The 15,193-nt window shown below is 40.7% G+C and overlaps 1 protein-coding gene across 4 annotated transcripts in view; it reads right to left on the bottom strand.

The window, feature by feature from the left end:
* Positions 1–1,213: 1,213 nt before the first annotated feature.
* SEPTIN8 (septin 8) overlaps positions 1,214–15,193 on the bottom strand; it is a gene marked incomplete at its 3' end in the record, with an annotated part of 48,754 nt that continues 34,774 nt past the window's right edge. The window contains exons 7-10 of one of the 4 annotated variants that reach the window (XM_081894055.1): positions 14,696–14,864; positions 14,298–14,430; positions 12,777–12,967; positions 1,214–2,114 (exon numbers count right to left, since the gene is read on the bottom strand). In XM_081894055.1, coding sequence (XP_081750181.1) covers positions 2,060–2,114; positions 12,777–12,967; positions 14,298–14,430; positions 14,696–14,864 — 548 coding nt within the window. The other 3 variants (XM_081894057.1, XM_081894056.1, XM_081894058.1) reach the window with 3 other exon arrangements.

Below are 15,193 nucleotides of genomic sequence, written 5' to 3'. Positions count from 1 at the left end.
CAACTGAGTTATGGGGAGAGCAACCCCTGATCCTGATCCGCCGTTATGGAACTTGTTCAGATGGAGTGGAGGTGGCCCTACATTGGGGCTCCGGCCTGAGGAGCTCTGCTGTTCCTTGGGGGAGCCCCGTCAATGAGCACCAGTGTGCTTCCCAAAATTGCACTTGGGTTAGCATCTCTGGCAAAATTGAGGGCGGCCCAGTGCAGGATCCTGTGGGGACAGTGCTGCTGTCAAGTGAGGGCAACAGAACTGATCTGGGCCTCTTGGTCTTGCTAGACTGGAAGCTGGCACTGCAAAGAGACACGTTCCCCTGTCCTGCCTGATCAGCATGAGCAGTAGGGTTTTGCAAAAATACCCTCTTGAAGCACCAGCCTGGGCCGGGAGAAACAACCAGAGCTATGCACCCCATGTTTACACCACTTTCTGTCACCTACCTAACAGAATTCAGGCTGTTTCTTATTTGTAAAACACTGCAGCAGCTACTGCCTCCATCTTCTGGTGCCTTACTCGTAGCCTTCACGACACAAAACAACATCTCCCCTTGAATTTGTGCTCATCAAGATCTAAGGGCACAGGAAACTCTGGAAACAGTTGCTATACAGTCATAGAGCTTGCATCTCTCCGACATTTTGGGGCGATACCAAGAAAGGTGGCTGAGATTAAGAAAGTAAGCAGCTATTGAGACACTGGGTGCTGTTGGCCATTAACAGGAATTTCTCTATGGAATTACTGGTGGGAACTCCCACCCGTAGTCAGGAAGAATGGGGAAGAGTGGCCAGTTCACGCTGTGAATGACCCCCCAGAGAACTGCTAAATTTGGAGAAAATTGAGCAAACTGCTGCATTTTAGGAATACTTTAGAGCACCAACTTTACAGCAATTGTTCTCACATTTTGCCTTTCCAATACTTGTCGATTTTATTTATGGGTTTCACTTATTTTGCTAAAAATATAAATAAATTACAAAATGCACCAAAGCCCATTTCGGTCCCTATCCACATAGCTTTCTGTCTTAACACAATGAGATAGCCAAGTAACAGCTTGTTAATGGAATGTTTAACATTATTTTGCTTCCTAGATGTTGTACTTGTCTTTTTAGATCTTATCTCTGAACAGGGCAGGAATTTAGGCCTTTGATTTACAAAATAAACCCTGTTTGCTAAAAGGAGAGCATGGGCAACAACACAACCCTCTCAGTTCCACTATGGCAATCCCTTTCCACATGCTTCCTGGCTCCTCTTCCCCTCCCCAATCAGTTGTCCTTTTAAAATGGTTTCAGAATCCAGTTCAATTTATTATTTGCAGATAGGAAAAGATTGGGGGGCACCCCAGCCATTTCCTGTAACAATAAACAGATGTAAATACAGAAGTAAGGAGGGAGAAGAAAATGGGTCAAGGAGGAGCCTCCCTCTATCAAATTAGGCACCTTTTAGGAAACTAGTGAGTGACTTTCCTTCCATAGAAAATACCTTGACAATACATTTTATATAGGGGAAACCTCTGCAAAATAGTTAGCGCTAAAAGATTCTAAAATTCCACGGGAAGGTTAGGGATAGTTAAAATTTGGTATTTTAAGCCCCAATTTGAAATACATTGGGCTGTTATTATTAGTCCCACAAAAGGAAGTTATAAGGAGTGGGACTTTTGTCTATGAAGCATAATTAGGACACACTGTTACTTTACAGACCCAAAGCCAAATTTATAGACAAACATATCAAGCTCCCATTTACAACGGCAGTTTAAAGCAGCATCTATTTCATGCTGAACACATGCCAAGTGTGTTCAGTCTGCCACTGGAAAACTTTTGTTTGGGGTTCTTTCACCCATCATGTAAGAAGATTAGTTCTTTGGTTTTAGTGCATGCCATGCATTTAGCTGGAATTAACAATTTATGGTTGAATTATCAGAGGTCTACTTAATCAAGAAACCTGGTCAAGGCAATGTTGTCCAAATCACTTCTCGCTTTGGAATCTCTTCTGTGCAATACATTGCAAGCATAAAAAAAGTAGAAGCACCAATTAAATTTCTTCTGCATGAGGTGTTTTGGCCTTAATAAATCTTCTAATTTACATATCTTCCTGATGTTATGGAGCGCGAACTGGGAAGACTAAAGAAGCTACAGAAAGAACAAGAGAGAATCAGTGTTTAGCTTGCAGGTTCACTCAGTTACATCAAGTGTATAGCATGAAACCACATGGTTGCAACTCAAGGAAATACAGAAGTCCAGTTATATGCATGGAAATTTCTACCGTCTTGTTTAAAGAAGAAGGCTATTTAACCCTGCTGCTGAACTTTTAAGAGAGATATGTAGTCACTATCATTCTAGACAGATAAAATATAAAAGAAAAGTGTACGCAGCTAGATATATTGAAGTTTGATAGTACAGCAACAGCTAAGCCATACTGCATCCCACACTTAGCAACTTTCAAATGCAAAAAAATACTTTCATAAGTAACCTGCTCCCAATGATTCAAACAGACTTAAAAAGAAAGAAGAGGACAGACAGCAAATACAACTAAAGAACCTAAATAAAGCTTGCGGATCAATATTGCCACCCGGAATCCTAGGTCAGCCTCTGGGCTGTCAGTGCCCCATCAGGCAGCTAGGTGTGTAAGCCTCCATTTTAATTTCCCAACATGATACAGCACTGGGCACTCTGGGAAATTAAAATGGCAGCTGCTGCTACTGTCACTACCGCCGCCACCACAGCCAAGAAAGCCTGAGGGGTTCATCAGTATAATAGGCATGATATCAGAATGCACTTTGCCCCCCAAATCTGGAAGCAGCCTTGAGCAACTCTGTTGAACCCTTGATGGACACATTTGGCCATGATCTGGTTTCAACCTGCGAAGCTTATTGCTCATCTGCCCTTCCCCCAGTTCTTGTCACTCGTTGGAATATAGCATAAGGAGATTCCAAAAGAAGCCAACTGGCTCATTTATTTCTCCTCGCCTAACTACACATACAAAGTCTATATGCAAAACTCTTAATTTGCTTTTACTGTTTCCATTAAAGATGGAAGGATCCATGGCCTGATGGATAACTTTATCAGACTGTAACCAACTATTTGACCTTTCTGCGTGTTTTTGTCCTCATTCGCCTCAAGATGTTCCTGCCTCTTAAAAGAAGATCAAGCCATGCGAAAGTCACTCCAATATTTAAGACACCATGGTAAGACTTAAGAAGGCAAGCCCCATAGCTAAACTCTTGAGACATTACATTGTAAAAATAAGCAAAAGGTGACAAGTGTGGGGAGGCGCACTGTGCATTTTGGAACCCTATGAGATCAAGGTTCCTACACACGCAGGAAGCTGCCACGGATACGGAAGGGAACCTGCTTCACACCATCCTCCTTCATGGTTGAGGAGGGGGCAAAGTTAACATGCTTGCCCTTTCTTCCCCACCCCCCAAATGTGTATTCCTTATACTGAATTGCAATACCTGTAGCAACTGTGATGCTTCAGAAGCCATTCAAAGTTCAGTTACTCATGCTATCATTGTAAAAAGACATTACTTAAGAAAACTTCTATGCCTGTTCTAGAGATGTATTTTTCAGGTGTTGTGAATGAAGTGTGAAATCTCTTGGACCTGTACAAAGTGCATGCATCTCCCACTATAACTTGAAGCACTTGATAGAAAACAGATTGTCACTACTCAGCATCCATTTGAGTGGGCCTGCCCTGCGTACAGCTCAGGCCCTTTTAAAGTGAAAGAAGGAAACACCATCTGGTGGACTATATGTTGGATTCCCTAGTTTCCAGGTACAGTATTTTCATCCCCTGTTGGTCACATTTTTATTAGCTGGCTCATTGTGAAGAAGCAGATTTCATGCAAGCACCCTTACTTGTTCTGCCCCAACAACTGCAAATTTGAAATTCTACTACTTTAGTTCCTTTTACCTGTAAAGGAAAGGCCTCTTCAGATTCTCTACCTTGGCACCTTTATGTTGCCAATACATTCCATAATTCAGAGTTAGAACTATTATCATGGGAAGTCAATGCTGATAATACATGACAATGCAACTTCCTTAAACTTCTAACCAGATTATTCCTTGCACACGCCATGCACATTAGGCACTTTGCCTCATGTCCAAGCCAAACATAATCTCCCTTAGATTTGACCAGAAGTGAAGCCTCGTGTTTCTTTTGAGCAAGTTTGGCCTTATAGCATTATGCTGTGCCATCTTGACAATTCTGTAAAGAGCAAGATAGCCTTTGATGTATACCAGAGCAGGGTAACAAATGTGTGAACTTGCTCCACCCTTAGGAGCAAAATGATATATAAGTCTGTAATATCACCCAATGCAACTATTTAAAAACCCAGACAAACCCTAATTCCAAGTGTTTGTGTATGTAAAATGGTCTGGACCCACCGAGATCAGTGGAAATTATGGTTTCATCCCATCAGCTTAAGGAGATGATAGAGCAGAGCTTTACATGCAAATTGGATTTCTTAAATTATTCCCCCCCCCATTATACTGATCTAATTGATATAGGTTGAAAGGAATATATATATCAAAATAAAAAGACCAGAACTCAAAATAAAATGTAACATTTAATAAAAAGAAAGTACAAAGGAAACTGAAAAAGTGAAAGCTTAAAAAAACTTGTAAAACAAAAATGAGAGTGACATGTTAGCAATTCATGAAATCAGTTCCATAGGTTTTCCTGTTGCCTCCTTGTAAGTTTCATTCAGTACGATCTTCCAGGTGGAAATAACTGCTTTGCTCCAATCAAAATATGCAAACTACAAAATGAATAGTCATCTAAAATATGCAAGCTTGAAAACAGAAAAATATGCATGTTCACTGGAAAGTGGTCTTTCCATTCGTCAAACTACATACAGAACGGAGAGATTTGAACAGATTGTTGTCTTCCTGTTTCTCTTACCTCACACATAAGAGGTGAATCTTCAAGCTTAGTTTTAAGAATTAATTTAAGATTAGTGTCACATTGTAATAACCAGGAACTTATTAAATAAGAAGTAACATATAGAACCTACTATATGCAATTTGGTCTCATACAAAAAATGCAAAGTCAAGTACTATCCCAGCTGAGAAAAATGATACTGGTTTCTACTGAGGAAGACTATTGCAGAAAGTTTAACAAAGAGACTGAGGCCAGCAAACGTTGAGGCCAGTATTTCACTAAAAATGACAAAATGGTCAGCACAACATAAAGGTACAAACACACAAACATACATACATATTATATATATAATTGTATTTAATATATTGTTACATACATTCTGAATGTCTTCATCAGAAATATATTGCCATTATGGCCATGTGTCTACATGTTTTATCTTTTCATTATTGCTACCACTTTTTCATAAACTTTCAAATAGGGCTGAAACAAAGTGATTGCCAGAAAGCCAATCAGAAAGAAAATATTTGCATAGATGATCTTGCTGCCTTATGCAACTGCTGGAAAACTTACCATGCTATATTAGTTTGCATATCTGATTTTAAAAACCACACCTTTATTCCACAACCCTGCAGCCTTGTTCATATTAATTAATTTCCAGGCTCATGTGAAATCTTGTTTTTCACACAAGCATGGTTTGCTTTTGCAACTTTAACCGATCATGTGTCAGGATTGTCACTGTGTACATAATGCAGCATATTTGATCTTGTGCACAACTATTCCCCCTTCCCTACTATTTTGAAAGCTAATATTTTAGAAAATATATTTAGCTTAATAGAGGCACAGCCTTTTTATTTATTAAATTCAGATTACTACAAACGCCTAAAAAATGGTTAACTATCCACTATACCACCATTAGGTGGGTCTGCTATTAAACAGTACCAGTATAATTTTTTCATGAGGTTTTTTTTACAATTATCAAGTAATACTGTAACATATTTTTCAATATATTCAGACATTGTCCTTTTAAGAGAAAAACAAACAACCAAACAAACAAAAGACAGGGTTTCAGTATCTGAGTATGTGTAATGGGCTTCTGTGGGAAAAGATGAGGAACCTTAGACCCGGACTATAGTTAAATGCTACTTTGAGACAAGCAAGAAAAGATGCCTTTTGCTCTTTTAAAAATTAAAAACGGGCTATGCTACAGCACTCAAGAGAACTGAAGTGGAAGGTTAAATTAATACCATAGCAAAAAAGAGATGTGAACTGTCACTTAACATTACACAGAGACAGGGGGAGATGGTAGTGGGGAACTGTGTGACCCCTGGCTTGTCCATGTCTCCCTGTGGGTGACAGGTGCATCCCAGGTTTGCACAATACAGCGAAAAGAACTGGCAGGAGACTCTGAGGCTGTGTACACATTACTGTATTGGCTTAAAACGCAAGGTGGTTGTTCTTTTTCACTGTGTTTCAAAACTGCATTTGCATGCTGTTGTACACATCAGCATGGCTTGGTATACTGTTCCTACCTGAATGTTCCCACCTGAGGTTGGAGACAGGAAAGGGATACTTTTACCCAATGAGCAGTTCTCAGCTCAGATTGAAGCTGGCTTGGGGGGGCTGGGGTGGGCAGAAATAAAAATGCAGTCTTCCACAAGGAGCTACAGGCTGCAGCTAACTTTGTCATCCATGGCTTCCCAAACCAGTGGTGGGAGCCCACTGAATGCAGAGGAAACAGGAGTGTGTACACAAGCCTTAGTAAGTCTTCCATCCTCCCATCTGTACTTCTCTACACAAACAAGCTCTTACAGCTAGCCGTGAATATGGGTTTTCTCACCAAAGCTTATGGAAAAGAATAAAATGTGATGTTCAACAACATTGTGGAAGTTCATAGATGACCTGAGAAATCGTTGCCCTGCAGCCCAATTAGTGTTAAGTGGGCCATGCAACTCATTTTTCCTCACTACAGGGAGATCTGCTGGACATGGAACTTTGCCATTTTCACTTTTAATTCATGAAGGTGTCCAACATATATTTGCATCCCCACTCACAGCAGGCAACCCTGCTGGATCTCAGGGTTGCCTGTCGGGCAGGCTGAGATGCCCTTAAAAGTTGCAGTCATTTCACAAGGCCTTGTCTCAAATGCATCCTTCCACAAAGCATGTGGCAAAAAGGCATGATACATTTGGAAAAGCAAATCATGTTAAGGAGCCGTCTTAATTTTGTCTAAAGAGTCTAAAGGGGCTTTTTTGGATTTGGTCAACTCATGTGCGTGAGCTTGGCTAAAGAATGTAAATCTGCACAAAGACATTGCCTTAAAAATATTCACATCTAGGTGTTTGCAGGATTACTTTAATTGATAGCTGCCTTCAGTTCAAGAAGTACAGGGAATTCTTTCTATCATAGCCATTTTTACTGATTGTTTCACCGCCACCATAAAAAGGAGAACATCTCCTTCCAGCTACTGAAATATCCAAATCTTGGGTTTTTTTACAGACATTTTAGGATAGTCAAAATCAACAGGTTTAAAAAATGGGAGCAGCATTAAAGGCAGAAGTAGCATCCAGAGTGGAGATGGATGCAGAGAATGATTTATAAACATTAACTGCAATTTTCTAGGTTCTACTTTTGATTATGGAGTTGCAATTTATTTTATTTCTTATTAAAAATAATAAGTTTGAGGATGAACATCTACTCAGACAGGAGCATATACTAGTGAAAGAAAAGGAACTACTGTTTAATAAGGAGTTGCACTTCAGCAACATAATATAAATAGCAGAACAATATACAAGATGTTTGTCTTATTTAAACTGCACACTAGTGTGCACGTTATGAAGTAGAAACTGCTTTCTTCAAATAATAAATTTAAAGTGTCACTTCAAACTCGTAATGCATTCAGTTTGCAATTTTTGTTAAAAATAAAATATTGGTGATATTTAACCTAAAATAAATTTGAAAAATGAAAATAAACAGGTTCCCAACAGAAACTTTTATACGGAACTCTTTCATCAAGATAGCATTTTTAAAAATGTATTAGATATAGTTAGGGCCATTTTATAAATAGATAGTAATTCATTGGGTTTAAAACAAATTAAACCCCTGACATTTCAGAACGAGCAATACGAGTATTTTCCACAGGGAATCTGCAAAGACAAGGCAAATGTTTTCTTAAAAACGTTAACATCCTGCATAGTCACAATCCAGTCACTGAAAAACGCACCAGATGGTCAATTTGTCTTTCATGCTGTTTCACTTGCACAATGGTATGACAGAAGGATTCACAAGGTGGGAAAGCAAGCAACTAAAACATATGAATGCACAGAGTCCGCTCCTGGCATACAAGTCTGTGTGTGAGATCAACTGAAACGAAAACATAAAAAGCAAAAATTAAACGATAGAAAATCAAACATAACGAAAACGTAAAGCAATATCAAACACAATGTTAGTGGCAAAAACGCAATGTGATCCTTTGGGACTTACATGCCACACTAAACCAAGGTCTAGTGTTGTGTGAATAAGCCTCCCCAAGCCTGTGCAAATATTCATCAGGCAAGTATTCTCTTCCCTTCCTCTGTTGTGCAGCCAACAGAACTTCTGCTGAGTGTAGTTTCGATTCCAGAAAATATTGGCTTAGCATTACACATGAACCCGGTATCCTGGTTTAAATCAATCCATGGTTAGTTTCCAAACAAGCCAACCTCAAACTATGGATTATGAAGCTGGCTTGTTTCACTAACCATTACTAGTTTCCAACCAGGATTGCTGGTACATATGTAATGCTAAGCTGAGTTAATTTGCAAGTTAAACTAAGCTCAGCAGAAGTCACACTCCTGGCTGGAGAAGGAGGAAAGTGATGTGAGTGAGTCTGACTCTTTGCTTGGGCTTGCGAAGGTTTGGCCACATAACATTAAACCATGGTTTAATGTTCTATGTAAACCAGACCACTCCATGATCAAAATCAAATCATTCTCGCCTTACTTTTTAAAAAAAGACAAAACAAAAAAATCTAATTAATTGCACTAGAGAGAAGATTAATCAGTTTACCTGAATAACAGACCACAGGTTTTAAACTTATGAGTCATCTAGTTCAGTCTTAGGCATTTCTGTTTTTAAGATCTCTGTTAGAAGGACTTGGGTCTGTTCAAGATCCTGGATTGGCGGTGGCTGACACTGGTGTTCTAGACAGGCTATTGTGACTCACTTTAGCTCATCATATTGTAAGTCATCTTGCTCATGCTAAATAGGATAGTTACAGTGCTGCTCCATAAGATTCATACAGAAATATAAATAGACTGTTCACCAAAACTGCTGAATTTTTTTAAAAAAGAAAAAGAAATAGGCACTAGTAATGTTAGATAGAACTAATCAGGATAACCAGGCATCTGTCAAGAGGATACGACATCATATTAAGCTTAACACAAGCACAAATCATCACCAACATTCTTAATTCATGGAAGACAAGAGGCTGAAATTTAGCATGAGTAAAGAACAAAGAAGCCACTTGTATATGAGACAGAAGCCCCTACAGCAATCTTACAGCCCAATTCTGTAACTTTACTACAACTTGTGCTAGACATTTTAGTTTGAACTACTAGTAAGAGATGGGCAATTTATCTTACAATCGCCACCATCCACTTACCTAGGGTAAGTATGCATGGAAAAAATAGATTGCACTGTGTATTACACAGCAAATATTACATCATCTGAGACTATGTAGTTGTTGATCAGTTCTGTAGCTTAGTCACAGAAGCATATCGTTTTTTTAAAAAAAGATAAAGAATATAAATCACATAAAAACACTAGGGTTCTTTCCTTGAAGTTAAATAGTTAATGCAAAACTACTAACATTCTGAGGCAAAGCAACTTGCTAGAATTTTGTAACACACATTAGCTCAGAAAGTCATTGGCTGTCAAGTTCACATCAACTTGCTTCAGGCGAGTTTCCCCCCTCAACCTTGCCTACACCATTTTTTGCACCCTCCTCAGCTCTGGTACACTATATGCCACTTGCAGAATGTCATCCATTCCTCTCTTTTACACTGTAACTGCAAGGACAACAGTTCTTGTATTACACAGATCATTAAAAATCTCTTATAAAACCTGCATTATTACTCCTAGGGCCCAAGCTGCGTGCATTGGATCTGGGCAGTAATAAGCAACTAACAGAGATCACGGATCCAAGGCGGATTATATTGTCCAATGACAATATTATCATTGGAGGATTCATTCACATGGTAGAGTGATGTCACCACCACTTCCTGACAACAGTAGGAAAGAAGGATCCCCACCATGATCCTAACACAGGCAAGTTCCTTCTTTACAGATGTCACTAATCTGGCAGTGCCCTGGGTCCAAGCAGAAGTGGCTTTCATGCTACAAAGGTAACACGTGAGCCCACTCTTGGGAATAAGAATCTGGAAAAGCTGGCAGCTAGCATGAGCTGAGCATCGTCTGGGACCCTGACCTCTAACAACAGCATGAGGATATCAACGTATGCGCTAAGCAACTTCAGGTCTACAAAGGCCTTCACAACCATGACTATAATTGCACGGTGAAGAAAAATAGGACTGCGCACCCTTGCCCTGCCTCTACATCCATGCTAGCCTCTCTCCAATTCTGTCTCTGTGTTGGGGGCATGTCTGCAATGCAGGAGCCTGATGGACACGTGGGCTTTACCTGTGAGCCAGAACCCGCAGCAAACATGCACAGACAGCATTGGGAAGTGGTGGCGGTGTGGGGCAGGAGGAACCAGCACAGTGTGACAGTCCTGCTCTCTTCCCTCACAGGCTTATTGCTGTGTGGTTCTGAATACCTGAACAGGTGAGTTGCCTCTGACTGAACTGAGGGTAGAAAAACCAGGGGCAGAGGTCTGGGGAAGCTACAGACCACAGCAGAGACTAGAATGCATGTTACATTCTCTAGAGTTAACAAAGCATCAAAACTGTCGTACTAGTCCTTGAATGGACCAGAAGGAGAAGATACGCACAACATCTACAGCTGGTTGGCCAGGTATGCATATGAATGCTGGCAAGTATTCATAGGCAAGCATAGGTTGAGGAAGATGTTTCAGCGTTATCCTCGCCTTTTTAAGTAAAGGGCACCTTTAATCTCAAAGGCTGGACATGCAACCGTATCACACATGGAAATACTTTGAAACAAAGACTGCATTACAGCAGATCACTGAAAACCGTCGGACGTGAATCAGAGTATATCTCATAAAACAAGCTATAGCTCTTGGATCCTAGATCAAGTAGAAGAGATGCTAAAGATGAGAGGCAGGCGTCCTCCATAGTATTAGCAAGAAAAAGAAGTATTAGCAAGAAGAAGAAAAATAAATATGCCACAGAAGTTTCAGTACATTCTAAGCAGGAAAATTATTAATTTGCAGTGGAGGGATTTCATGGTCTTCAAACAATCTCGCACAGGTAGCAGGAAACTGTACTTAAATTAAAACTTGAACTGAGCTAATCCTTGCCTTGTATTCTCACCTTCATTATCATTATGATGCATGGTTACCAAAAACAAGGCCTGGACCTCCATGAACTTCAATATTTTAATAAGTATAAAATACCAGGTGTAGCAAAGTAGTAGTATGGTTTTTATCCCTGTTTATCCCCATTTTGTACTGCAGCTGGCTCAACTACGAGTAGCAGCTATAAAGAGGTGATAACCTGCCGGAAGAGTACATCGGAGAAACACTTTTAGCAGCTGATTCAAAACAAAAATGTGCTTATTCGGATATTGAAAACTCGTTTGTGGAATTCAGTATCACAAGATGCAGTGTGGTCACTGGCTTAGACAGCTTTACAATGAGATACAACAAATATATTTTGAATACGGAAGTCCTGTTTTAGTCCGCCAGTTAACAGACACTGGAGACAAAGATCAAAAGTGGTATCTCCACAATATGCTCTTTTCTAAACTTCCCAGAAACATGGCTGGCCCCTGTTTGACTAGAAGTCCTTTGATCTGCTCCAACATGGTAATTGCTAGGGTCCCATGTACCAGTTTATCTGGAGGGATGAAACATGACTCAGTGGTACAGAATATGCTTTGCCTCAGGGAAGGCTCCCAGTTTTATCAGTTAGCAGGATCTCACACAGCAGTGTAGGAAAGATCTCTGCCTGAGACTCTGGGCAGCCACTGCTTCTCAGCATAATGGGCTGGATTGGCTAATGGTCTGACTCTGTATCAAGGCAACTGCACACGTTCATGCGGAGGTATGACACAATATGCAGCCTGAACATTAAATTTGTCCAATATAATGAGTAGACCTACATGGAGAACAGAACCTACTCTAACCCAAAATGAAATCAACTGCATTTCAAGATCCCATGGAACAAGAATGCTTAATGTCAACACTACATAAAACAATACTGATCTATTTATATAGAACTCTCTTATTTCCCTTTCATGGTGGCCAGTAGACAAAGAATTAATACTAGTTGTGTGTATATGTGTATATGTGTGTGTGTGTGTGTGTGTGTGTGTGTGTGTGTGAACTTGTTTTTGTATGAAATTGTTTTATGCTTGTTTTCATTGCTAATGCACTTCAAGAAAAAGTGACAAGACTATCCTGGGGCCAGAAGCAGCATTTACTGGATCAATCTTCATTAGTCTAAGATGGAGGTCTTTTCCCTCCTCAAATCTCTGGTATGGTTGCAAAACTACGGCTAAAATTTATACAACATTTCCTTGGCTTATTCTGTTAGAATGGGAAATTGGGGCTTCTTTATAATTCTGGAAATTGTCTAAACCACATCTTGAGCCCCTCCTCATTCCTTCCCACTACTTTTTAAAATAATAATAATAATAACTCATCCGTTGCAATATTTTTAGATGACTTGACTTGGGTGTGAATGTCTTGGGAAAGGATGGAAACAAAGTGACTTTCATGTCAAACTGCTTACTTTTTCTTGTCTTTGTCTTTCTTCAGTGGCTGCTGTGAAGTGGCTTGCAGAGACTGACACTGCAGGGTTTCAACTGCCACTTTCCTCCTGTTGAAGGCGTTCATCTCCTCCTCCAGCTCTCTTCTCTTCTCCTCCACTTTCCTCTTCTCTTCCTGATGCATTCTTTTTAGATGTTCAAACTTCTCATGCAGCTGGCCAAAGGAGGGGAGTAAAAAACCCAGTCAGCGCTGCCTCCACTAGCAGGAAGTAGAACCCAATCCTTACCTACAGCAGGGTACTCCCATCCAAGCAAGTGTGTCCTACAGGTCACCACAGAGGGCAGAGTTAAACCCTAATGAGAAACACAGGTGTCCCTTCTGGATCCAGCACTGCTCTGATTAACATCTACGTAATGGATCCATGTGGGACTAATTCTGCTTCTCAATACACCTGCATACCACCATGGGAAGAATAATCAGCCTGACTTGTGCAGGTTCTTTCCACAGACATCAGTGGAGGGACCACTATAGTGAAAACAGCAATTCCTCCATTAATATATGGCCTAGCCCTTAGTTCCAGCTGAAGAACAAAGGTTTACAATTATTTGGCACCCACTTGCCTGACCTTCATGTGTCAGATTAGTCCCCTGCGCTCCTGAAGGATAGCAACATGCCTTCATGATTACAGTGGGGCCTCGTGTTACGTACTTAATCCGTTCTGGAGGTCCGTTTGTAACAGCAAACTGCTCATAACATGAGGCGCGCTTTCTCTAATGGCGCCTCCCACTGCTGCTGTGCCGCCGGAGCGCAACTTCCGCTCGCATCCCGGGGTAAAGGTCGCAACAAGGGGCATCTACTTCCAGGTTAGTGCAGCGCATAACTCACAGCATTCGTTAGGGGGATGGTACGTAACACGAGGTGCCACTGTAGTTGAAAGGTTTCTTTTACAAAAAATGAAGCAGCTCATAGCTAGGGTAAGATAATGCTGGAGGTATGACATGGATGCAGTCTTTTTGGGATTGTTTCATCTAGGTTTTAGATACTGAAAGCCCTGGAGCAATAAACCTTTATCTTAATAAATTCAAATACAACAATTCAGAAGTTTTAAGACTTTCCTCCACAACCTTCATATAAAATAAAAGTTTGAGCCAGCCTATGAAATAAACTGGCAGTAGTTTCTCACACACAAAAAGTAAGGTATATACTACCACAAGGTAGTCAACAGCAATAGATTAGATGGCCTTTAAAAGTGGATTAAACAAATTAGGGAGCAATCCTAACCCTCTAATGAATTCCCCACAGGATGAATGTCCCTTTAATACTCCCAGAAGGATCTGGCTGCTCTTATCAATGGAGACAGAATGCTGGATTTGACAGGCCTCTGTTGGATCCAGCAAGGAAGTTCTCATTTTCTTTGCTTCTCAGTGTTGGAATATTGCAATTGTAGTGTCATAGGTATACACACTCACACTCACCCCCACCCACCACCCATTACTTATGGCCATATGAATCTGTGGCCCAGATTCCATTCTCTGCCACTCACTTCTCTCTCCTTTTCTTTCAGTTCCAACTCTGTTTCCTTGACCTTGTTCACAAACATTTGCCTCATTTCTTCCTCTTTCTTCTGCAACTCACAGAGGAATTCTTTTCTCTTGGTCTCATAGGTTTCTTGAAGGCTGGTTAAGACACAAAAGACACACAAACCTCAAATCACTTAGACGTTAAAAGGTGATGAAAAACAACAGAAGACAATAAGCAGCTACGTACATGTGTTGCGCATGCATGTGTCAAAGAGGGAGGCAGTGAGGCAGTAAGGACATGACACATTACTGTCATCCTGCTTACGAGAGTGCCCCAGATTCTGACAGAACTTGCAGCCTTTACACACCTGTGCAGGTATTCCAGCGGAAAGCAAGAATGGAGAGGATGATGCTCTCTCACCTGAATGGCTGGCTGTCAGGATCAGTATCTTTGAAGCCCATTTCTTCTAGCTTACACCGCCTGTAAAGCTCGTAGTGGCGAGTGTGAGTTTGCTCCCGCAGATCTTCCATGTTGACACGGATCAGCATCTCTCGCAGCTTTACAAAGTCACAGTGGCTTTCATTCTCAACTGAGCAAATGAAGAGAAGGAGCATAGCCATTGTGAAAAAAATGAATGATTTATACCAGGGGTCAGCAAACTTTTTCAGCAAGGGGCTGGTCCACTGTTCCTCAGACCTTGTGGGGGGCCGGACTATATTTTTTTGGGGGGGGGGAATGAACAAATTCCTATGACCCACAAATAACCCAGAGATGCATTTTAAATAAAAGGACACATTCTACTCATGTAAAAACACGCTGATTCCGAGACCGTCCGCAGGCCGGATTTAGAAGGTGATTGGGCTGGATCCGGCCCCCAGGCCTAAGTTTGCCTACCAATGGTTTATACACACCAACTTG

The sequence above is a fragment of the Podarcis melisellensis genome (assembly GCF_964234715.1).
Source record: "Podarcis melisellensis genome assembly, chromosome: 2".
In the NCBI taxonomy this organism is placed as follows: domain Eukaryota; kingdom Metazoa; phylum Chordata; class Lepidosauria; order Squamata; family Lacertidae; genus Podarcis; species Podarcis melisellensis.
This window is presented reverse-complemented; position numbering and strand designations above follow the sequence as displayed.